A 23,491-nucleotide genomic window follows, 5' to 3' on the forward strand; every position below is an offset into this window, starting at 1 on the left:
TTCTACAACTGTTAGTGCTTTAATGTGGGGGGTGGGGGGAGAAACATATGCCCCCATCGGAACAATGGGTCATTCTCACGCAGTAAGAATGACCTATATCTGCACAGCTGCTATACATATATTTCCATAACATGCACACGGAGATGCAGTGGGTTGATTGTGCCTCTTTGGATTTGGTGCATGCTTTTTCCTCTCCTAAGATATCCTTGCTACGGTTCACGATACAGCCAGCAAACAAATCCCAGACTGCTCAGTTGGGGCCATGGGAGAAAATTGAATCCATAGTGAGGACACTGTGTTCTGGCAAGCGTCACCCAGAGGCCATTATAAAGATACAAAGGCTCTATACTTTGTTGTAAATGCAGGATGCTGATATCCTCTTGACTACTTTTCTCCCCCTCTGTTCACAGTGTCTACAGTCGCAGCAACGACAGCACACTTCAGCTCCATTCTGTTTTGATTTGGGGTTCAGTTGTGTGGAAATGCTTACAGATGCAAAGTGTGACACAGACACAAAAGGGGGGGATTGGCTTCTTGCTGCAGCCACCATGATTCACTTTCCTCTCCGACGAAATCTCTGCACTCTGCATCCGCAGGGGCCGGCAGGCTACATCCCATCGCACTACTACAGACACATCTTTTTGGCTAGAAGTCAGAGGAGAAATATCTGACCACATGTCCCCCTTCAACTCAGCAATCTATAATCTCAGTCATTGTGATTGAAGTTTGATTTTGAAACTTGCCACTATAACAACGCTTACATTTTCTCAGCTCACGTTTGGTGCTGGATGAATGCTTGAGATTTAGTATACTGTCGATCTAAATTCTGATATTAGACACACGAGTTGTGTTGCATGTATATATTAAAAGTGACATGTAGCCTATACTGTATAGCCTAAGGTTCATAGATTGCGCTCTGTGTGTGCACTGTACATTAGATCCTATTGATCTATTGTCAGTGTGTGTACAGTGAAACTCTTAGTTGTCGATATGCCTCAGCACCAAGGTCACCGCAGCAAATTACTGCACCTCTATTTTACTCAGTGATTAACGTGATTCTGATACTGATTGTGACTGGACTCTCACTTCAAGACGTATTGAAGTGCACCTCTGGCTACGGCCGATACGGCATCCACCGCATCCATCTCCTGTCACACACATGGGTCAAATACCTCCTGCTCATTTGACTATTGTCATCGAGTCATACCTTTCACACATCAATTACACAATTAGCTCTGCAGGAATTCAATGTGTGGAGTGAGAATGGGAAGACCCTTATGGAGAAGTAATGATAGATAGTATATACCAGTGCCTGTGCTGGAAAAGTCCATTCCTCCCCCTGCTGTTAATTGGATAACAAATGTGTTAAAATAATTGGCCCCCCAAAATAACTACAACAAGCTCAGGGGGGCTAGAGCACCAACTGCGCTAAGTGATTATAACACAGTATGACACCGGACTCCTGTAGTGAGATTATTATTACGTCCTGGTTTGCCATCTTCCCTTGTTTACCATGTTTGTTGTTGTTGTTGTTGTTGTTCTGGTCCCTACTTTTTGGCACATGGTTGGTTATGTTCCGCAAACCATTTCAGAAAACCATGGGATTTGTATGCGTATTTAAATGCAAGTGCTGCATGCATGCATATCTATCTGTCCGAGTACACGTACTTGACCCAGTTCTGTGCCTCTCATCCAGGCTTGAAAGCAGTCTCCTGGAGGTGCTTCAGATGGACTTTGAGGTGGAGGAGTTGAGCAGTCCTCTAAACAGTCAGGTGATCATATGGAGACTGGAACTCCCGTCTGGCTCCAAGGACGCGGCCAAGACAGAAGGAGCCATGAGGATCTACACCACCCAGAGAGACTTTGTGGGCCTGGCCCCTCTTGTCATGGTGAGCAAACTGACAGCTTGCAGCCCACAGAGGCATCACACCTCATTACCTCCGCCAACGAGGTTATGTTTTTTCCGGTGACGTTTGTCTGTTTGTCGATTTCTTTTCATGGAACTTGGTGGAAGGGTGTAGCATGGGTCAAGGAAGAACCCATTATCACATCCAGTTCGGGTCAAGGGAGAGGGACGCGGCTGAGGAAAAGGGGCCGTAGCCAGGGGATAGGAAGGTCGTAGAGAGTTTGGATTCACCGGGTGGGTAGGGGGAGTGGCTACGTGTATCTGGGTGGTGGGAGGCGGTGTGGTCCAGAAAGGGGCGACGTTAGGGATAGGAAAGTCATAGAGTCGGGGTTCGAGGGGTGGGTAGGGGGAGTGGCTAGGTGTATCTGGGTGGTGGGAGGGGGCGTGGTCAGGAAAAGGGGCGGGGCTAGGGAAAAGGGGCCGTACTGTAGCTAGGGATAGGAAGGTCGTAGAGAGTCGGGGTTTCGAGAGGTGCGTAGGGGGAGTGGCTGCGGGGATGTGGGTGGGTCAGGGTTAGGGTTCTGCTCCGACTCCCAAAATTTGCATAATGGAGTATTGGCCTTGGCGGAGGTCTGTGCTCTCCGAGTGCACTTCTAGTTATTATATTCTGCTTTCATGTTACTGACAACAGTGTTTAATGCCAACACTCAACATTGCATCCTTTGAGCTTTTGTGCATGGAAATATCATAAAATGCCCTTTGTTGTGATCCATTCCTGTCTGGTTTGCATACGCGGAAGTCTGAATATGCCTTCGGTTTGCTTAGTAAACGGCTTCTATTTTGGGCAGAGAGTGACCTTGTGTTGTTGACTGTCAGCTAGCTGATGTCTCTCTTCTGTTGTGTTCTGCTCTGTTCTTCTGGTGTGTGCATGTGCAATATGTGGTCCTCCTCTCCTCCTAACAGCTGCCCCACATGTTTCTTCTATTCCAGTGCCATCCTTTATCATCATACAACCTCCATAATCCATATCATATCCGCTGCTACATACAGAACATCACATTAGCAATTACAGCACTTTGCAGTACAATATCGAATGTGCTTTCTGTGCTATCTGGGCCAGTGACCTCTAACACCATTGTCGGTGAGAATAACACATTGAACCTGTCACATGATCATATCCTGTTTGTGCATCTTAAACAGATTTGAAATGTTTCATCATATAATTTCAATTCACTGAACAATATCACAGCATTTGTTTGATCCTATATTATTGATGCAAATTGATGCACATGCACAGTATTCATGTAAATGACACACTTTATAGTTCACAGTAAGCTATCTATCTATACTCTCGGGCCCGTAGATGTTCTGCAGAGCGTATCAGCAGCATTTCCATGATAATGTAGGTGGAATGTTTGAACTCATGAGGACATGCTGGCCTGATTTGTGATGGAAATGTGACATCCAAGTAGTTCATCTCTCTTGTAGATTAGAAGCTGACCTCAGGCTGAAGGCCAAACATGAGGGGAGTTGATGGTGGGCCATGGGGGACATTAGCTCTGACTGATCACTCTTAACCTTGCTGTATGAACTCCCACTGCAGCTGCTGCTCAATCGTCCTTTATAATGGTCAAAGGCTGCGTTCAGAGGTCGCCATGCCATAAACCTGGTTCTGATGTCAATTACTGCAATTATTTCATTTTGTAAATAGTGTGTTTTTACAGGGGGGGGGGGGGGTGTACCCATCTGGGTAATTTCCATACTTTTGAGTCACTGCGACTTTGAGCCAAGTGTCTCCTTCAATTTTGACTTAATTGATCACTCACATAATTAATTCTGCGCTCCACCGCTCTCCATGCACACACACACAGACACACGCACGCACGCACGCATGCACACACACACATACACAAAGAGAGCGGAATTTTCTTTTAACTAACTTTTAAAAGCAAACATCTTAATTGTTGAATACCGTGCTTCAAATGTAATGATACTTAATGACATTATGATAATGAAAAACAAAGCCGTATATTTTAAGTCATTTGAACTTAGTCATTTTAACAAAATAATTCAACCTTCAATTAAGACACGTTTACCTGGAAACAGGGAAAAAATAGTGAGAATTCATAATGTACCGTATTAAAATGCACACCTACTTTTGAATCAGGCTGTGTATATTATACTCTTTGTATTCTAGTTATTTAACCAAGTTGAAAGTGACATGCCATTGCTCCTGCCTGAGCAGAAAATCCAAGATGAGCCCTCCCCTCTAAAGTGGTGACCTAGCCATCACCCGGCGTCGTCTCTTCTGCCTCCAGCTTCCCAGAGGGAGAATGACCTTCCTACCCCGTCAGGACTGCTGAGTCACTCACGCTTCACGCTCCCGCTCCCTCCCTCTGTGTCCTAATTGCACCTCATCTTTCTCCTGTCTCAAAGACCTCCTTTTTTTCTGTCTAGCCGCTGTCACTACTCTTATTATGCATGGATTTCCTCACGAGGCAGCGATATTTGCTACATCTCGTCTGGCCACCATGGATGATCAGTGACCCTTGCACTTGTTCTTATTCGTTGCTTGCTTGTAATGTTTGCAAACTAGGAATTTAAGCATATTTTACTGCTGTACCCAGTGTAAGTCCCTCTGGAGAAGAGCATCAGCCAAATGCGTAAAATGGAAAATTGAAACGTTGTCAGATTACTGCGAGTGATTTTCATTGACGGTGGCTGCAAGTGATTTTCTTTTTCGCGCTTATAAGTCATATTTATTGACCGTCGCTGATTGTTTTGGCCTCTGCTGCAGGACCCAGAGATCCTGAACACAGCCGTGCTGACTGGTAAGGAGGTGGTCATGCCGGTGAGGACAGTGGCTGTGGAGGAAGACGGAGTCGTCACCGATGTGTCTGACTACTCAGACTGTAGCTCCAGCGATGAAGATGTCCTCAAGGTAGGATTTAGTGTAGGACCTTTACATAATACAGACTGGGAACGACATCCTTGCGGTACGTTGTTCTTAGTTTATATAATACACACACATTCCATATGCAGTGGTTTTAATGGCACCTTATAAAATGGATAGTTCTGGTCCTTGATTGTCCGAAGCCATTGTAAAATAACACCTGTGACCGCATCACGGTATTACGGCACCAAACGGCGTCTGTATGTTGCTTGGCAAACATTCTGCTAAATGTCACGTCTGAAGGACTCCATGGTGGAAGAATGATTATTTGTTATCAATATTACATTTTTTGTTGCTGTGTGTTCATTTAATGAAACCTGGCCAGGTAGGCGATATGTAATAAGCACTTTATAAAAGCACTAAGCCGTGAGAGGCTTACGGTGACTTACAGTGATTTTACAACAGCCAAGTGGTGTTCTTCGGCACAACGGAAAGCGGAGTGGTTCTGCAAACCACGGGAACAATCGGAAGGGTGAGAGCACGTTGCTCTTAAAGTCGAGCTGAACCCAAAAATGACTTTTCTTTTCTTTTAGTTCAAATACCTGGGTATGCAGTGCACCTATTTAATAATGTATGCAAAAAAAATCACAAAAATCGAATTTCTTTAGTATTTCACACTTTTTCACATCAAAAGTTCATTTTTCAAGATTTCATTGATAACAGTAATCTACAGTTTGCTGACGTCACCTAGTACTATCAAATTTCTACCGCATTTCAACCAATCATATCACGACATGGCAGCTGTCAATCAAATCTTCATTTCAGGATAATTTTCTCTTCCAAATGAAGTAGAAAATGGCGCCTAGTGCCTGTCATCTGGCAGAATTCCTATCCCATAAACTAACTACTAACTTGGCCAATTGTATGAAACATGAACAAAAAACAAAAACGATAATGTCTAAGAATGCAAAGAAATGTAACTGGCTCGTTAAAACGCGCATTCCAGGAATATCGTATTTACAGAAATAGCGATAAAGGCGCGCGCTTGAGAGCGTGGTTGTCAGGGGTCGCCCCTCGGAGATTCCAGGCGGGTGGGCAGCACCCATGCATCGGATTGTCCGCTCGCTCCGCACGAAGCAGGTGGCTGCCTGGTACTCCGCGGATCCCACTCGCGTAGCACGACAACACGCTGAATCCTACTCGATTTGGGGGTGGAACACGCCACGATTGGCCAATGCCAAAGCCAGTCCCCAGAATTGTCAAATCAAATCAGCGACACCCGGCATTGTGCGGCTTGTCGTCCGCCTCTCAACCCTGTCATCTCGTACAAGATTTGTTTGAGTCTCCGACGCTCGCGCATTTCCATTCGCCTCCGGTTCACTTCGACTTTAAACTTTGCATTTTCAAACAGTTACTTTTAACACCTATACAGTATCTCTAATTTAACCTTAAGTGCTTTGGCTGCAAACTTCTTTGATGCGTCAGTGCAGTTCAGAGAACTGGTGTGTGAGGCGAATTCACTTAAACACATAGTAACGGCTAAGTGGTGACTTGAGGACAAAATGGGTTTAGCAGCAATAAACGTGGGGATGTTAGATGTTTGTGTCCTGTCGCCCGAGGCAAAGGGAGAGGAGGGCAATTTGAATTGGCTGCAACAAAAGGCTCCGGAGGGGGAAGGTTGGTTTTTACGTGTGATAGGGAGAGGAGGACTGCTACGGGCAAATGAGTTGTACCAAAGTCACCTCTGCTCCCTGTCTTCCCTGTCTTTTTTCCACCTGGTAAAACAAACTATGATGATCAACAGCACCGATTACCAGCAGAAATGACCTCCATATCAGCAGGCCGCCACTTCTCCCTGTTCTCCTGTGAACCCGAGAACAGCTGACTGCCAAAGCCGGCTTTGTTTACTGATGTAATTGAAAGTGGTGAAAAGTCAGGCCTGCGAGGTCAGAGGGTTTCAATGTATTTACTCACTCGAGTGGCCTTGTAAACAAAGGATAAAGACATGGCCTCAGGGGATCCCGGCCCTCTCGATACGTCGTTATTCAATATGATATGCAAAGATTAGGTTTTGCAAACAATGTGCGATAAGAAGTATACTGTGCGGATGACTGATTTGTTGCTTCACAAACACATAATGTACGTTGTAGTATTCAAACATGAGCTTCTCCGCGAGCGACACAGACATAGTACTAGGGGCTTGGGTGGCTAAGATCCGGGGGGATCTGGGAGCACGCTCACAGCGGACAATTGTGTTCATACATCCACCAATCCAAGAGAATGCCTGGATATCTTCAGGAGTCCACTGCATGTATGAAAAGGGCTCACGTGTGATTGTTTTGAGTGAGGTTGGGTGTCAATTGCAGGAGAAGCAGGATTATGCCAAGACTGGTAGAATGTCAACTAAATTGTTTCTTTTACCCTGTAATTTAGCAGAGTTAGCTCTTAGGGTGTACCTTTTTTACATCAAAAGTCCCACTACTACACGTATTTTTGTTACCCAGGGAAGCAGCAGGGGGTAGCAGTGGCAGCATCGCCTTTTAAACTTTTATATCGCACTCAACCCGCATTTCTCCACAGCTGCAGGCTCTCTCTTGCCCCTCCCTTCTCCCTTCTTCTCTCATGGCTGCCCAGGCGCAGTGTCAGGCCAGCCAAAACAAAATGGTAACTTCCGGGTAAAAATGTCAAACTAATGTCATTTAAAGAAGTAAATAGCCTGACTGATGCACGTTGGAGGAGAAAAAGTTTTTCAACAAACAAAGCAGCAAACATTATCAAAAATATGTTAAGATTACATAATATGTGGCTGTAAAGCTATGACTCAAAATGTTTAACATTACAAGAAGGGTTTTATTTTTGAAAGAGCTAAAGCGGATGACCTTCTGGCTGACTTGACGCACTCTGCGCCTGGGCTGTGGGGTGCACTCATGCATGAGAGATGCTTTTTTTCTCTGCATATTCCGTCAATGTAAAGTAATAAACTGTTAAAAAAGTCAAATTTCAGCCTGTGGGAATCACAGAATTGCGCTGGAAAAGGGGCGGCAAATCAATAGGAGGAGAAGCAGGGTCGGAAAAGAATGCGTTGGACCACGGCCAAGACTTATATCAGCGTGACGGTTTGTCACGTAAAAACCCACCTCACTTCAGGGGCACTCTATCGGCTAAACGGCCCGGCTTGGCAACTTTTAGACTAAAGAAAATGCCACTAGTTTGTGGATATTAGTGGGATTTTGGGCCAGTCTAAAAGGGGCTTTAGTGTGTTTGCTGACCAGACATCAGCTTCAGTCACAAATACTCCCTGTAATCTTCGTAGTCTAACAGCTCGACTCATATCTTTTCTCTTCTGGTGTGACTGGAGAGCATCAAATCTGCTAGTGATAGATTGGAAGGATTTATCTAGAATTGCCAATTTATGTGACAAAACAGTGAAACAAAGTTTAATCTCCAATGATGGAAAGGGCTTTTCAAATGTGCATAAATTATGGAAATGTTTTTTCAAATGTGCATTGTCTTTATCGGTCCAGGCTGGAAGGACAGACACACGCACACTTGAACAAAGCACATTGAGCATGCAGGACTACTTGGGTAATCAATCAGGACTTTCTCTGGTGAAAAAGTGGCGGCATAGCAACTTAATTAACCGTCAACTCAACTCAGTGTAACCTTTGAACTTCATTTGTCCCTTTGTCATAAATGACATTTTGCATCTTGCATACCCACTAAGTTAACACAGTGAACTTACTTTATAAACTAAAGTATTTGCTGAGTTTCACCTTCTCAGGAAACTAGTTGCACGTCTGTGAGTTTGCTCAGATGTTTTTTTTTTTAATTTCTACCTGTCTGTAATACTGTGCACACAGTGATGAAAGTCAAATCCCTTTTTAAATAGAAGATAAAAACATTGCGGGACATCCCAGGCCACAGACTGAGATTATGAGCAGCCTGAGCTAGATGGGTGGATGGCACATCAAAATGCCATGCCTTTTGAAGCAACTCTTCTCAGCCTGCTGTTTGATTAGGGCTCTACAGTGACAGCCACCTTGAATTGCCGCTGAAAGCCGGATCCCAGCCGGATGCCACAGCAAAGAACTGAACATGGTTACACCTAAGGGACATTTCTTCAGAGAAACTACGGACATCTATATGGTTTATTAATGGCTTTAATTGGTTTAAGTTATGTTAAGTAGTTACGTTTCTGTTTGATCTTTTGTTTAATCTGCCACAGATCTGGACGGGCCCTGTCAGGGATCCGCCGGCAATTCAAGGTGGCTGCATGCATCTGTACTGTATGTAAACTGGATAGGGCTTCTCTGAACCAAGTGGAGATGGGCAGACTGTCTCGGATTATGGATGACTGGTTGACTGCATCCACTCTGAATCAATATATGAGAATATGAGATGACTTCACTGGAAATAAATTAAGTCTTTGTCTATTATTATTCTATACTTGAATAGGCAATTCTCCTCTGCATAACAACCATTGTTGAATGGCTTCAATGCCATATATTGCAAATCTGTTTGGATGTAAATCAAGTATGGGACTATTCACAGGGAAGAGGCCAGGCAGTAGCGATGACATACAGTGATCTGGTCATCCTCTTGTAAGGGTTGACACTCAAATGCTAGGATAACACGAGATCCTCTCACCAAATAGCATGTTGATAGTGATGCAGCACATCCCAGCTAACTGCTGGGAGATGGGGATGAGAGTGGGTATCTATTTGCTATTTGCATTCCTCCTTGGGCTGTCTGTCAAAGTCACAGTCATTTTTCTCCACTCCCCCGTGCACTTTCAGGGGCTGGTGACTGAATTTCAATGCTGCGTAAATTATCCAATTTATTAAAGCGTTAGCTTTTTCGATAGGACCGAGGAAAACCTCTGGGCTCATGTTTTCCAGGGTCCCAAAAAGTCCACGAGATCTTTCCGCAGACACTGGAAACTCGTCAAGGACACTTTTGAAATTATGGTGTAATGAATGCACTTGCCTGTGTAGGATTGATGTTCAACATTCCAGCGCATGATATTTCGATTAACATAAAATTGCCATGCTGCCTCTTCCTAAAGCTTCGGACTGGTGATCATCACAGTAGTTTATTACAGCCAGCTGACATTACTGTATACACATGCAGTACAAAACTGCTGCAAGGCAATTTGTTGTTCTAAGGATGGCCTATTTGTAAAAAATAGTGACTTTTATGAGAATATTTGATTATTTTTTGTCATTGGTGGGATGACTAACATCTCTTTCATTGACAACAATCTCATTCTGAGGTTGATATAGATTGTTTACACAAGCGTGCTTACAGAAAGTTTAAGTTTGGTATTATCTAGGAAATCAGACGACAGGATATTCAAGTTCTGATGGACTGTTTTTCTCCTTCCCTCCAGGTGTCAGACAGGTGCGACTATGTTTTTGTAAATGGCAAGGAGATGAAGGGCAGAGTGAAGATGATGGTGAACTTCACTTACAGCTACCTGAGCGCTCAGCTGGAGCTCAGCGTGTGGATCCCTCGCCTCCCGCTGCAGATCGAGGTGTCAGACACCGAGCTGAGCCAGATCAAGAGCTGGAGGGTGCCCATACTCACCTCCAAGAGGTAGGAGGACACACAAACAATCCATTTGTTCACAGAAACTCTTAAATGGATTCTAGACTTGCGATGGGACAGTCAGGTGGACCACATCCTGACCTCAGCCAACAGGAAGAGTTTTGTTCTGGGTCGCCTGAAGAAATTTGGTGTCCAAGACCCAGAAGTTGTTTCCATCTACACAGGCTGTGTGCCTGGTGCTGGAATATGCAGTCCCCGTCTGGCACAGTTCTCTGACTGCAGACCAGACTAAAAGGCTGGAAAGCATGCAGACTGCTGACAGTGGATTTTAGATTTGAGACATGAAACATTCGATTTTAGCCCTAGAGAATCTTTTAGTTTGTTATTGATTTTATTGTAACAGCAAAATAATTCAGTGTTGTTAATTACCGTACAATTGTTTTATCAACCTGTAACAATGCTGAAATAAACAACTTTCAACTTCAAAGATGAGATTTGTATTATAGCGTCCCTTAGCCCATACAGGGAATAAACAATTTTCAATCCAATTCATATATCTCTGCAAGGGTTTAGGGTTTTAATACCATTACATAATGTATTACAATAACCAATGTGATCCAATCAAGCAAAGAGACAGTGTTCAGTGATTGGAGTGTAGCAGGTCAAAGTGTGTGACAGGTGTGACCTGTATGATTGGAGTGTAGCAGGTCAAAGTGTGTGACGGGTGTGACCTGTATGTGTGTTTTTGTGTTCACGTCCCAGGCCTGATTGGAACAGCGAGGAGGACAGGAAGGGGAAGGGCTGCATGCTGCAGTTTCAGCACGCCCTGGTGCGGGTGCTCACACACTTCGTGGCTGAGCAGGCGGACCCTCGGGATCCAAAGGCCTACTTCCTGGGCTCTGATTGGCAGGTGGATGTCACGAGGCTAGTGCGCTACTTCCTGAAGGTGGAAGACCCCCGCGTGGCCAGGCTGCAGGCGGGAAGGGTGTTGTCAGGACGAGACCTTGGGACCACCTCCATCCAGGTACCCAGACTAGACAGCTGTCTGCATTAGCCTTAAACCCAACACCCTCCATATGTTGCTGTCATTCAATTGCATTTACTTGCATCATGCTTTGGGATGTGGGCCATTCAATACCTTTGGGGAGGAAATCTTCAGGTGGTTGAAGATTGAATCTGATGGGATGGCTTCCTCTTAGAATACAGTATAATGTACAGTGTTGGGCATGTTACTTTCAAAATGTAATACACTACATATTACTAGTTACGTTCATTTGAAAGTAATGCATTACTGTACTTGCCACTCCCCCTACCCACCATACGTACGTACAGATGGATGGAGAGACAACCCAAAAACACAGAGGCATAATAAAAAATAATAATAATAAAATAAAATAAAAAAACTATGACCAAGTCCACTATTTGCCATAGTATGCAAGTGTCATCTTCTATGTCCATGTAGCCAAACTAAAATGTAAAAGTACACAAATCAAAAAACCAGACAACCTTGTATGGCACAGCAGTGTGACCTACTCTTACGTCAGCAGCCTTAGCATGCAGCACACGGACATGAAGAACAGCGATTGAGGTCCTTTGGGCGACATTAACCTGGTTCTGACAAAGAGATATGACATGCCCTAGCTAACGTATCTAATGCTGTTTCTATGGTGCTCTGTGATAGGTGATCTCTCCGCTCTCTGACACAATATTGGCAAAGAAGACCATCACTGTAGTGGACGACAAAGTGACCATCACAGAGCTGGGGGTCCAGCTGGTCACGGGCCTCTCCATGTCCCTGCAGCTCAGCCCAGGGAGCAACAGGGCCATCCTGGCTACCACAACCACACAGGAGGTCCTGCAGAGTCCCAAACAGGTAGCATTCCCAATCTATAAACGTTACTGCTACTGCCAATTACTGCTACGAGCCCAAAGATGAACTGATGCTATTTTCTGTTCTTTCAGGAAGCGTTGGTCAGTGCTTGGGTGCAGTTCAGTGATGGTTCCCAGACGCCTCTCGACATTTATGATCCCGCCTTCTACCGTGTGGCGGTGACATCTCTAGATGAAGGGGTGGTGTCAGTGCAGGGCTCGCCTCCATTTGTGGTGGCAGAGGGTGAGGGAGAGGGAGTGCTAGTCCGAGTGGAGATGTCCATCTGCGAGGCCTGCCAGAAGTCCAAACGCAAGAGCACTGTGGCTGTGGGCAATGGCAGCATCAAGGTCAAGTTTCAGGTCAACGGCCGGCGCCCATACAGCAACACCAGCAGCACCACTGTCAGCAGTGATGGTGGCGGAGGAGGGGGCAGCAGGGGAGGCAATAAGGACCGCAGCAGTGATTATGGGAACGACGGGGAAGAGGTGGACATCAAGAAGAAGAAGCAGCGGCAGGCTTCCAGGAACCCCCCAGCAAGCAGGTCAGACTCGGAGAGAGAGGAGAGTGCCATGCAGAAGATCACAACCACCATCAAATCTACAGAGCGCACCATCATAACCAGCGGGAGCCTGGGAGGAGTGGGTAAGACCAGCAATTCAGGAAACCCCAGCAGCCCTACCAGCGCGGTCATCAGAATGCTGAGTAGCCCCAGTGACAGCAGTCGGGCATATAGCTCAGACAACTTGATAGTGGAAGATATGGGCAGTGTTGGCTTTAGCAGCACTGTGAAGGCCCCTGGGAACCTGGTCAACCACAACAACTTCCCCGCCAAGGTGGAGGTGCCTGGGCAGGTGCCAGTGGAGATAGACATTGGTGGTGAGGAAATGCTGCCCAACAGGCCTCTCACAGACTTGGAGATTGGCATGTATGCTCTGTTGGGAGTCTTCTGCCTGGCCATCCTGATGTTTCTGGTTAACTGTATCTCATATGTGGTGAAGTTCAGGCACAAGACACCTCCCTCTCATGGGCAGGAGCCAACGGGGCACAGGCACGACTGGGTGTGGCTGGGCACAGATGCCGAGCTGGTGATGAGTGTGCCGGGCAGTCCTCTCCAGCAGGACAACCAGACTGCCACCACGGTGATAGACATCAGGTCCGATAAGACTGCCTCCCAGCACAGAAGGCCCAGTTGCCTGGCCTCCGTCACAGACTCTCCCCTTGGCTGCGTGGGCTCCCTCAGGAGCAAACCCATGCACACGGAGTCTGTCCACTCACCCACCAGCAAGAGAAAGAGGGTCCAGTTCACCACCTTCTCCACACTGGAACGCCAGCACTCACCCCATCTCTCCCCCAGGGAGAATGGCCACGGCATCCACTGGGTTGGGAAGGAGGACAGTTGTGAGGAGGAACCCCAAGTGCCCATCACAGAGCCTGAGGGACATTTATAATATAGTAGTTTATAATACAGAACTTGATCAGACCTCTCATGTGGATGTGGCTTTGATCACCTCAATGCCTTTGTTTAGTCCAACCTGTTGTAAGAAAAATCTGTGATTTTGCAATGAACCTTTCATTACCTATAAGGCCTTTACTGTACTGTACATGTAAATTATTGTTCATACTGGAGAGCGGGTGTGTGTCGAGATGTTTCGGATGGTTGGCCAGGTGGACTCTCTTCTTTACACAATGCTTAAATCCACCAAATGTTTATGCTGCATGTGGAAAAGCTACTTCTCTAACTTCTTGCACTCACATGCTGGTATTTCAGTATACACACACACACACACACACACACACACACACACACACACACACACACACACACACACACACACACACACACACACACACACACACACACACACACACTTAGCCTGGTAAAAAGCATTCTGACAACATGATCTCACATTCTGTTTCACTCGTCGCCAAATCCGATCCACACGGAAGAGAAACTCCACTGGTGCATACTTTAATTGTTGTTATTGAGTCTATTTCTGCAATAACTGCACTTATGGCTGTTTACTCTACTAACGTTAACGTTACCGCTCGTTGTTTTGGGAGCCACCCAGCTTTGTTTTGCCAGCTTGTTGTTGTTGTTGTTTTGCCGGTTACATTGCCAACTACGAGGCAGGTCTCTGATTGGCTCGTGCACTTTGTAATTTCTGGAAATAGCTGGGGGCGGGCTGGAGAGCAGACTGATCCGCAAAACGAAACAGAATGCCAGTTCACATGATCAGGATGGTTTACATGTTCCAGGCTAAAAAAGACACACTTAAAAATCAAAGTATCCACAATTATGAATATAATTACAATGTAGAGTACCAGTTATAATACAGAACTCAATCAGACCTCTCTTGTGGATATGGAATTGATCAAATAAAAACCCAAATGGGTGTTGTTTTTTCTATTATGCAATATTTAAGTCTTTTCTTTGTCAATTTTAGTTGATCTGATTTTTGACTTGATTCGATTTTTTCCATTAAAAACACTATTATGATCTTGAATACGTTGCACTTGATTTTCTAAAAGATAGTATTATGTAACCTATACCACAACATGTTTTTAGAGGAGGCATATGATCTCTGCTAGCAGTTTGTAAAGGGGCTGTAAAATTAATTGGAAAAAATATTAAAATTGCAACAATGATTACTGCAATTTCCAATGTGTAAGAGCTTACAGTATTTCTCACAGGGAAAAGTGTTTCCCGCAGCTTCTAATCAGAATCAGAATATCAGAGTCAGAATTACTTTTATTGCCACAATATGCAAGATCACATACGAGGAATTTGATTTAGTGTAAGTATGCAGTGTAGCGGTCATATCAGTATTCAGAGATAAAAGGGAAAATCAAGATCAATCAAGATCTTCTGGTGCTGTGCACAAGCCTTGGCTGACAAATCAAGTTGCTTGTCATAAAAATGTTTTATTTAAACTGCCCAAAATCTAAGCATAAACATAAAATTGTATCTCACCCACACATTTGTGAATGGTTTATAAGTATATAAAAATAAGTTTTCTTGAAAAAGCTGTAATCAAATGTATCACAATTAATATCACAACACAAATACTAAAGAAGGAGAAGAAGAAGAAGATGAAGAGGAAGAAAAAGAAGAAGAAGAAGAACGAGAAGCAAAAGCTTGACATAAATGAGCTATTCAGTATTTAGTCCCATCAAATTAGATATACTACCTAAATATTGAGCCAATAAATTCAGCAGCAGAGGTCACTGTCTATATTTTCTGTTAAAAGTTCTATTTTCAAGTTGGCACACAAAATGTAGCATGCTGTAAACTTTTCAGACCACAGCTAGCTTCGTCTTTTTCCATGTGTTTCAAAAACCAACCTTTGTGACAACAAATTACATCAACCTTTTGTGACCTCGTACCCTTTAAACTAAATGTGTTTTTACTGGGCCTTTGAATGTGTGTAACTCAACTGTTGTGTTTTATGAATAATTTATGTGGTAGATATAGAGAGACTGAACAAGGAGAGGAAAAACATATTGAATGTTGTTGTTGTTGTTGTTGTTGTTTTTGCAGGATTATCTGAACTTGCATTGCACTTTTGGGGCGAGCACAAGAAAATGGCGCATAATTTTGAAATACAAACGTTAGTTCAAACCACATTTAAAAATAACCAGTGGAGTTATGTACTGTAACACAAAAAACATTTGGTCGTCAATCAACCCTTTTATTGAGCAGAATAAAGAAAGAGTAAAAAACCTATTTTTCTTAGATTTATGCTGAAACATAAATAACAGTACAAGATGTCTTCCTGAATTTTAAATAGGTAAAATATGTAAACATCACAGCAAATTTTACAGTTTTATTGCACCATAATCACCTCTAGCTCTTTGGTTTGTAAGTGCTCTGCAGCATCATTTAAATCGGGCAGCTCAGATAAGACTGTGTTGTGGACTGTTCATTCTGCTCAGACATGGTTTTATAGCGTGATATAGTGTAAGACTTGAAATTAAGACACCAGTGGTATTTATACCCATGCTAGGTAAATGGGTGTAATGCCTTATTCTCGGCCACTAAAAAAGTTCCTGAGACAGTATAGAGAGTGGGATAGAGCAGTGTCACTCTAGGCTCAGTAGAGAATCTCCAGCAGCCTCTGGTAGGTCTCCTGCTCCTGTTTCAGGCCATGGTTCTCCTCCACATAGAGTTTTCCATTCCTCACCACTCTCTCCCTCAGCTCGCCATGTGACAACAGCCTCTGACACTGACGCACAAACCCCTGGCATGGACAAAAGCGAAGTGAGTAATATACTCCAAAATGTCACACTTTAAAATAATGTCTGTACATTGCTGAGGAATGGAAATGTATTATGTGACTCCATTTCCTGCCTGGCCAACAGTCTATCCTGATAGCTGCCACCTCTCATTTGCTTATGACAAGGAGGAGAGAACACAAACAAAGTGACCGCTAACTATTAAACAACGCTACCACCACACCAGCTGTCATGGGGGACATGGGGAAGATGAAGCAATTTAATTTAATAATTAATTTAATGTCATCCCTGTGCGCTGATTGAGATGTGGCCGGTAAACAAGGCCCTTTGAATTCTGGTGGCCCATCCGCAGGCCCGGCATGCTGCGAGAAGACTCCAACAGAACCAATTGAAAGAGCCGTGTAGCGTAGGCTGCAGTATGGCAGCCAACGTCTCCTACACCAGAGAGCCAGTGGCCCGGGGGGCACGCGGAGCTTTGGCCACTTAAAAGACCAGCAGGCCACTTCAAGTGATGCGATCATGTTTTGACCCGGCTCTTGAGTTGGAAACGGCTCCACTGTACGGCCATAGGGAGAGCTATAAATCAACAGCAACCGGATTAAAGCTCAACGTATTAGCAGCATGCCCGATAATCACTTCACTTTCACAGCATATTGTGAAGCCAGACAGGAAATGCCATTTCCTCTCTAAAACACTTCAAGTACTTCAGTGTTTGTTTCCTTTGACACATTTCTGAACATGTGCACGCTTCGGGTCATTCATTTGAGGGCTTGAGGAAGCATTGTCCATTCAAGGAAAGGATCGCAGAATGTGCAAGAGAGCGCGCATGTGTGTGATGATCCCCTGGAAGAAAGGTTCCGACTGAGACATGAGCATTTGATGCCCACCGATACTTTGAGACAGAGGTCGTGCTTTATCCGACCCCTGGCTGCTGAGGCCATCTGTGAGAGGTTCCCTCCTCTAAAGCTCAGCTGATCACATGTGATGTGACCTCAGCTGGGGCGGACTTATCTCCTGACATGCCAGCGACATACATCACGCTAGACAGCGTGGCGCTGTCATGCCACCACGCTGTAGCCTTCTGCCAACTGGCCTTCACCTCTCTCCACTTCAAACCTGGTTAAACATCAGATGTAAGAGTTCTCACAGGAGCTCTCCATGTTGCACCTGGCTGCTTGCTGCCATGTGCTGCTGCATCACTGTGTGCTTCAGCGGATACCTTTCGTCTGTCCCTGAAGGCTGCGCTTTCTCATTCAAATCTAATCCCGGAAAAAAATCACTTCCTTTTGTTATATTTTAACTGCTCATTTGGACTAATGATAAGAATTTAAATCACAAAGTTCTATAAGAAAAAAAAGTTAAGTAAAGTTGGCAGTTTTCCTCGTTGTACGACTCAACAAGAGAAATCTATGCCACACATCTGAAGTAGTCCTGACACATAGGTAGTGGTCCGTTAACTCCTTCTCAAACAGTTTATTAGCAGTAAGTAGTTTCCAGATTGGCTAAGGTGAGACGAGTGTGTGGAGCTGGATACAGTGCACACCTCCTCTCTAGTCTATTAACATAGAAGCTTAACAGGCTTAACGCATGTGGCGACCCGGTCAGTGTGTGTCTCTAGATACCTGAGGAGATGAGTACAGCAGGCCGGTCACCTCATGCTGCACCACGGCTGCATTCCCTGGAATGTCCCTGGCCACCACAGGTACCCCGAGATCCATGGCCTGCCAGAGGAGAGAGAGCACGAGAGCATGGGACTCAGAGTCACTCACTCACAGACTCGCTCCGACTGTCCTCTACGAGCACCTGACCGGCTCAAACATTTTACAGCGACGCTCTTCAGCGCCGTAGGCTACATCTTCACTAATGCGTTTGTATGAACGGAGCAGAATAAACTATCTCTGTCCACACAGGTTTAAACGTCTTCTCCTCCGTCCATACAGCTCCCCTGAAAACCATGCTACAGTATATGACCATTCACCTCCACTGGGCATGTGTCTGCCGTGTCACTTTTGCATTATTGAGAGTTGATTTGAGCTATGTTATGGACCAGTGATGTCATCACAAGACTGTACACAATGATTCGGGGCCTTCTGATGACATCACTGGTCCAAAACTTAAGTCAACTCTCAATAACTGTCAAACTAAATGATTGTCTGCGAACTGGTCATCACACAGTAAAGAAATAGCAGTGTGTTTACTACAGTTGTGTTCACAGTTCACACTTGATGCGTTCTGTGCCCAGGCACGCCTGAAACGTTCCCCAGACCACCTTTTCAAGTGGACCCAGGAAGGGTTTGCTGTTAGGAGTGCAATGTTCACACTAATCAAACAAACCGAACTTGGGGGTCAGAGTGGGGTCAAGTGTGCTCAGAAACGGTCCCGGGTCCCTGATGTAAAACCACCCTTCTGTATCAGTTAATACCTCTCCAGCACAGGTAGTTGAAGGAAAGATGTTAACATTCTAATCAGACTTTAAGCCTTGTGTGGATTGTATTAATCGACAGTGTTTAAAAAAGATTAAGCGGATTATAGTTGTGCTCGCTCAGGAATGGGGAAGATCGCAGTGAAGCAATTAATTTGGGTAATTGCCCCTGTAGTGCTCAGATACTGTAATAAAGTAGCTGAGCAAGACAGTGCGATAAAGACACCTGTAAATATTTGCATGCTTTAAAAATCTAAAGAGCATTGGGTGGCACATTTCAGTGATAAACTCTGATAAAAAACAAATCTTCATATCAAAATATTATCTTGCTCTACAATATGTGAGCTATAAAAAGATCAAATCAACTGCTTTGCCATAGTGAAGCCATGAGCCCTGAGGATGTTTACCTCCAAGATGGCTGCGGACATGCCCTCTGAGATGGAGCTGTTGACCAGGGCGAAGCACCTCTTCATGGCAGCATGAAGCTCCTGCTGGCTCCTCTCCTGGGCCAGGAAGACCCCTGCTGTCCTGCAGAGGCAGTGACACAGCTCAGCACTGCACGGCTCAGGGCTCACACTTTTAAAACCTATTCCACTACAGATTACTACATGCCCTAAAATGTCATTTCTAACATATTCCATTAGATTACTCACTGAAAAACAATGCTGATTTATTTTGGGTATATCACCACACATATCTGGAAGACTCTAAACCGTTTTGCAGGCATTCATTTAGTTTGACAGTTACTGAGGGTTGATTTGAGTTAACGTGTGGACCAGTGATGTCATTCATCCACAAATGACATCACTGGCCCAGTTGAGATTATGTGCAAAATAAATCAGCATTGTTTTTCAGTAACGTATTCTAAATACTTTGGAGTACTTTTGGAATACTTCAAAATCGTCTGTCTGGGTCACTTCCTGGTTGTGTGTCTCCTCTGACATTACCATAGTCTTATGGTGTGTTGCAGGTGCACTGCCTGCCTCATACGAATTCCAGAGCTAATAAAACAAAACAAAGTAATCCCTTAAGTAATCAATTTTTAAAGACAGCAACTGTATTCAAACTACCGTACCACCAATTTAAACTGTAACTGTAATGGAATACAACTACTCATATTTTGTATTTTAAATGCTGAATTTTAAATAGATGTATTCCATTGCTCCCCAACCCTGCGTGCAGAGGCAGTGGCACAGCTCAGTACTTGGTGGCTCAGGGCTCACACAGGCATGAATGATGCCGACAGTGACAAGCTGGGGTCAGGAAACATGGCTGTGTGTGACATGCGCCCAGAGTCCAGGTAAAGTCCTAACCAGAGAGGGCAGCTTCCCGTCTTAAACCAAGGACCCTGAATAAGGATAAGTTGCATTATCACTGTTGCTGAATAATATATCTTATCATTGTAATAACTTTCTTAATACTATTACCGTCTACTACTAGTAATAATACTAATGATACTAATAATAATGTAATAATAATAATAATAGCAGCGTTAATGCATCTCTTCTGGGCCATTTTCTCCTCTCCTTAAGAGACTTCTAAGTTCCTAAAAGTCCTCCTCTTTCCTTCAGTTTTCCACCTAAGATGCTTTGTGAATAGCGTTTATCGTTAATAGGATTTAGTCTTACTTTTAAGGGGAAATTCTTAGGAAATGTCATCACTTTCAGCGTTTCAATAGAATGTCACCACTAGGAGCAAGTCTTAGTACTGGGACGCTTTTTGGATACGGCCCCTGGACTCCAAAATAGGAGGAAGAATAAAAGAGGATCTCTGCACTTTCCTCAGATTGGCATTCGGTTGGCATTACACTATGGCAGATGTAAGCAAAGTTTACCTTCCCCCTTTCTTACGCCACGTGGGATAATAAATAGATAAGGTAAGATACGGATAATAAGTCTTTGAATTTCTCACAGGAGCTAAGGCTTGGCAATCACTTTTCCAGATCTCAAGTTTCCTTTTATGAGCTGTGTGACTGATAAAGTGAAGAAGAAACACAAAACGTGAAACTTTTAAGACGTTACCTTTTTGCAACAGCTTCAACTTCCACAGTAAACACAGGATCAATCTGAGAAAAAGAGAGGATACTTGAAAGACAAGTGAAGCTCCTCTTTTCACCGTCAAAGCTCTGTTTTTGTCAAGGATGCCGGCAGCAATGACTTCAATGGGAGAACATAAACAATGAAACAATCATTTCTATCATGAGCAAATCATTCTGTGAAAAGTCTGTCTTTTCAGAGATTGGGGTCAGGCTGGGGTGGGTGGCCAATCTGATTAATTGCGATGTGGGATTTGCATGCATTAGCCAGCCCACAGAGTCAAAGCAATTCAGGTCAAAGATGCTGCCAAGCAAGCTGCTACTATTTTGTCTTTTATTTCATAGCTCATGGCATTTCTGAACAGAAATCTGCTATAAGACACGTGTGCATTAAATTCAAAGAACCTAAATTGGCAAAAAAATAAAAAATAAAAAGTGGCTATATTTACAATTATAAAACGGCTCTCTCAAATCAAGCAATCTGATTGGCTCAAAGTTGTGGTATATTTAGCATATACCATGCTAAATATACCATAGTGCCACTCACTGCCCTGAACACTAGTGTGTGTACTTTATTGAGCCAATTATGGGAGAGTTCAGAGTTAGAGGTGATCTGATAGGAAGCTCAGCCAGAGGGGCTCAGGTCCAGACAGCGATTTAAACTGTCAATTTAATTAATTGGAGTTGTTTAGTATACTTTCATATTACTATACTTGGTAACCGTTTGACACCTAAGGGTGTTTTCAAGCATGACCCTTAGGTGTGGTATAATGAGCATTCTACCACGGCCTGTTGTGATCTATTGCTTAAATATCTATTATTTAAGCATAGATTCTGTACAGTCACTCGGTGTATAGACAGAAATGCAGGGGGAGGGGGAGGATCATGTGATCAGTAAGAAGGGAAAGGCAGGCCACAATCCATCCTTACCTTTTCCTGCATTATGACAATAATGACAATGACAATAAAACACAACCATTGAAATCCACTTGTCTTAAACCATCTCCAGGGCTTACAGAGGAAACAAACTACAAGAATATTGTGAGTCTGAAATGTTCCTGACACATGTCCGTGCTGAATGAATGAATATTCAACATACAGTATTATTATTCTATAAACCTAGTGCAATAAGGAGAACTGTGTGGAGCCCCCCAGGGGGCACCTGATACCCCAAAAAAAGAAAAGATAAAAGGAAAACAGATGGGAAATCACGGATTAGTAAACCATGCACACAGATTTGTAATATCTATGTTGATAAGATCAAAGAGGGACTTTTAGGCCTATCTACAGTGCGCCAGAGCCATTACACACAGCTTGGCATACTATACCTTATGTGAACCATAACCATTGATTAATCACATCAGTACGTCTCATTTATGATCCCGTGTGTGTTTTGGTGACAATATTATGGAGCGGCTGTAGCTCAGGAGATAGAGCGGGTCGTCCACTAATCGCTTTGGATAAAAGAGCTCGGTGGTTCGATTCTCGCCTCCTCCAGTCTGCATGTCGAAGTGTCCTTGGGCAAGATACTAAACCCCAAACTGCTCCCGAAAGCTGTGCCAGCACCCTGCGTGGTATGAATGCCTGTATGAATGGGTGAATGTACCTACTGATTGTAAAGCGCTTTGGATAAAAGCACTATATAAATGCAGGCCATTTTACCATTTACCATATTAAACCCATTTACTCACTATAAATCATGCTTGTAGAATAAGCATGTGAGTTACATTTGACAGTAAAGTATTATGTAACTCTGTGACGTCCCTGTTTGACGTCATCAATATACTGTACATGTTCCGCACCAAATCCGTGTGCACAGTCTAATAATCATGGTTTAGGACTGGTGCACACCGATCGCGAGCGCGGTTTACTAAAAACACATGGAGCTGTGCGCAGTTTACCAATCGTTGTCCTATGGATTTTCCAGATCAATAATTTTGCTGAATGATGATTGCAAATTGTGACAGACAGGTCATGTTCAGGTCTGTCCTTGTCTGTCACTCCCGGTGTGGTCAGATATCGGAGTGCCCGCATAGAGGCATTGTGTCTTGGATTTACGGTGGAAAGAGCACTTCTGCTGGTTGAACACACAGTGCAGAACAAACACCTTAAATGCCTTAAATTGTCGCACCTAGTATCAAACGGTTTCCCGTCTGCACCCGTTTATTCATTCCATGCCTATCGATGTTTGTGTTTACCGCGGCGCTGGACCAGAGGTCCCGCCGGGGTCATAAGATGGAAAAGTCAGGACAGTCAGTCAGTCAGTCAGTCAGTCAGTCCCTCAGTCACTCACTCAGTCATGGACGCTTAGTGGTTAAAGGGCCGTAGGGATAGGAAGGTGGTAGAGAGTCGGGATTCGAGGGATGGGTAGGATTAGTGGCTAGGGGCATATGGGGGGTGTTAGGGGGCACGGGGGGATGAGGGAGAAGTGGCGCCGTGGTCTAAAAGGTTTGCGCTTGTTTACTTCTGTCTGGTGCTACTGTCTGGTGCTACATTGTGATAGAAAGTAGCTTGCTGGCCATTGGATAAAAAAAAGGTCTTGCTTACATTCCATTGGTAAATGTGAAATATGGTTTTTGCTTCGCATTGCATCAAAAACAAAAACCCATCCGTCGTGGAGTGAGTTTTTGTTGTTGTTGTTGTTG

The 23,491-nt window shown here is 44.2% G+C and overlaps 2 protein-coding genes across 3 annotated transcripts in view; one reads left to right on the plus strand and one right to left on the minus strand.

The window, feature by feature from the left end:
• LOC310783228 (transmembrane protein 132D) overlaps nucleotides 1–13,604 on the plus strand; it is a gene marked incomplete at both ends in the record, with an annotated part of 33,418 nt that extends 19,814 nt beyond the window's left edge. The window contains 6 exons of the mRNA XM_083644047.1: nucleotides 1,697–1,889; nucleotides 4,644–4,787; nucleotides 10,129–10,334; nucleotides 11,049–11,310; nucleotides 11,968–12,159; nucleotides 12,249–13,604. Coding sequence (XP_083500173.1) covers nucleotides 1,697–1,889; nucleotides 4,644–4,787; nucleotides 10,129–10,334; nucleotides 11,049–11,310; nucleotides 11,968–12,159; nucleotides 12,249–13,604 — 2,353 coding nt within the window. The remainder of the gene's footprint in view (nucleotides 1–1,696; nucleotides 1,890–4,643; nucleotides 4,788–10,128; nucleotides 10,335–11,048; nucleotides 11,311–11,967; nucleotides 12,160–12,248) is intronic.
• A 1,375-nt stretch (nucleotides 13,605–14,979) lies between these two features.
• The window catches only part of glt1d1 (glycosyltransferase 1 domain containing 1), a 22,600-nt gene continuing 14,088 nt past the window's right edge, over nucleotides 14,980–23,491 (minus strand). Inside the window, exons 9-13 of one of the 2 annotated variants that reach the window (XM_083644755.1) lie at nucleotides 20,833–20,876; nucleotides 19,759–19,812; nucleotides 19,219–19,339; nucleotides 18,012–18,110; nucleotides 14,980–16,394 (exon numbers count right to left, since the gene is read on the minus strand). In XM_083644755.1, coding sequence (XP_083500881.1) covers nucleotides 16,248–16,394; nucleotides 18,012–18,110; nucleotides 19,219–19,339; nucleotides 19,759–19,812; nucleotides 20,833–20,876 — 465 coding nt within the window. In that variant the 3' untranslated portion in view covers nucleotides 14,980–16,247. The remainder of the gene's footprint in view (nucleotides 16,395–18,011; nucleotides 18,111–19,218; nucleotides 19,340–19,758; nucleotides 19,813–20,832; nucleotides 20,877–23,491) is intronic. The other variant, XM_083644756.1, reaches the window with a different exon arrangement.

Source organism: Poromitra crassiceps (genome assembly GCF_964638095.1).
Source record: "Poromitra crassiceps genome assembly, chromosome: 10".
Lineage (NCBI taxonomy): Eukaryota > Metazoa > Chordata > Actinopteri > Beryciformes > Melamphaidae > Poromitra > Poromitra crassiceps.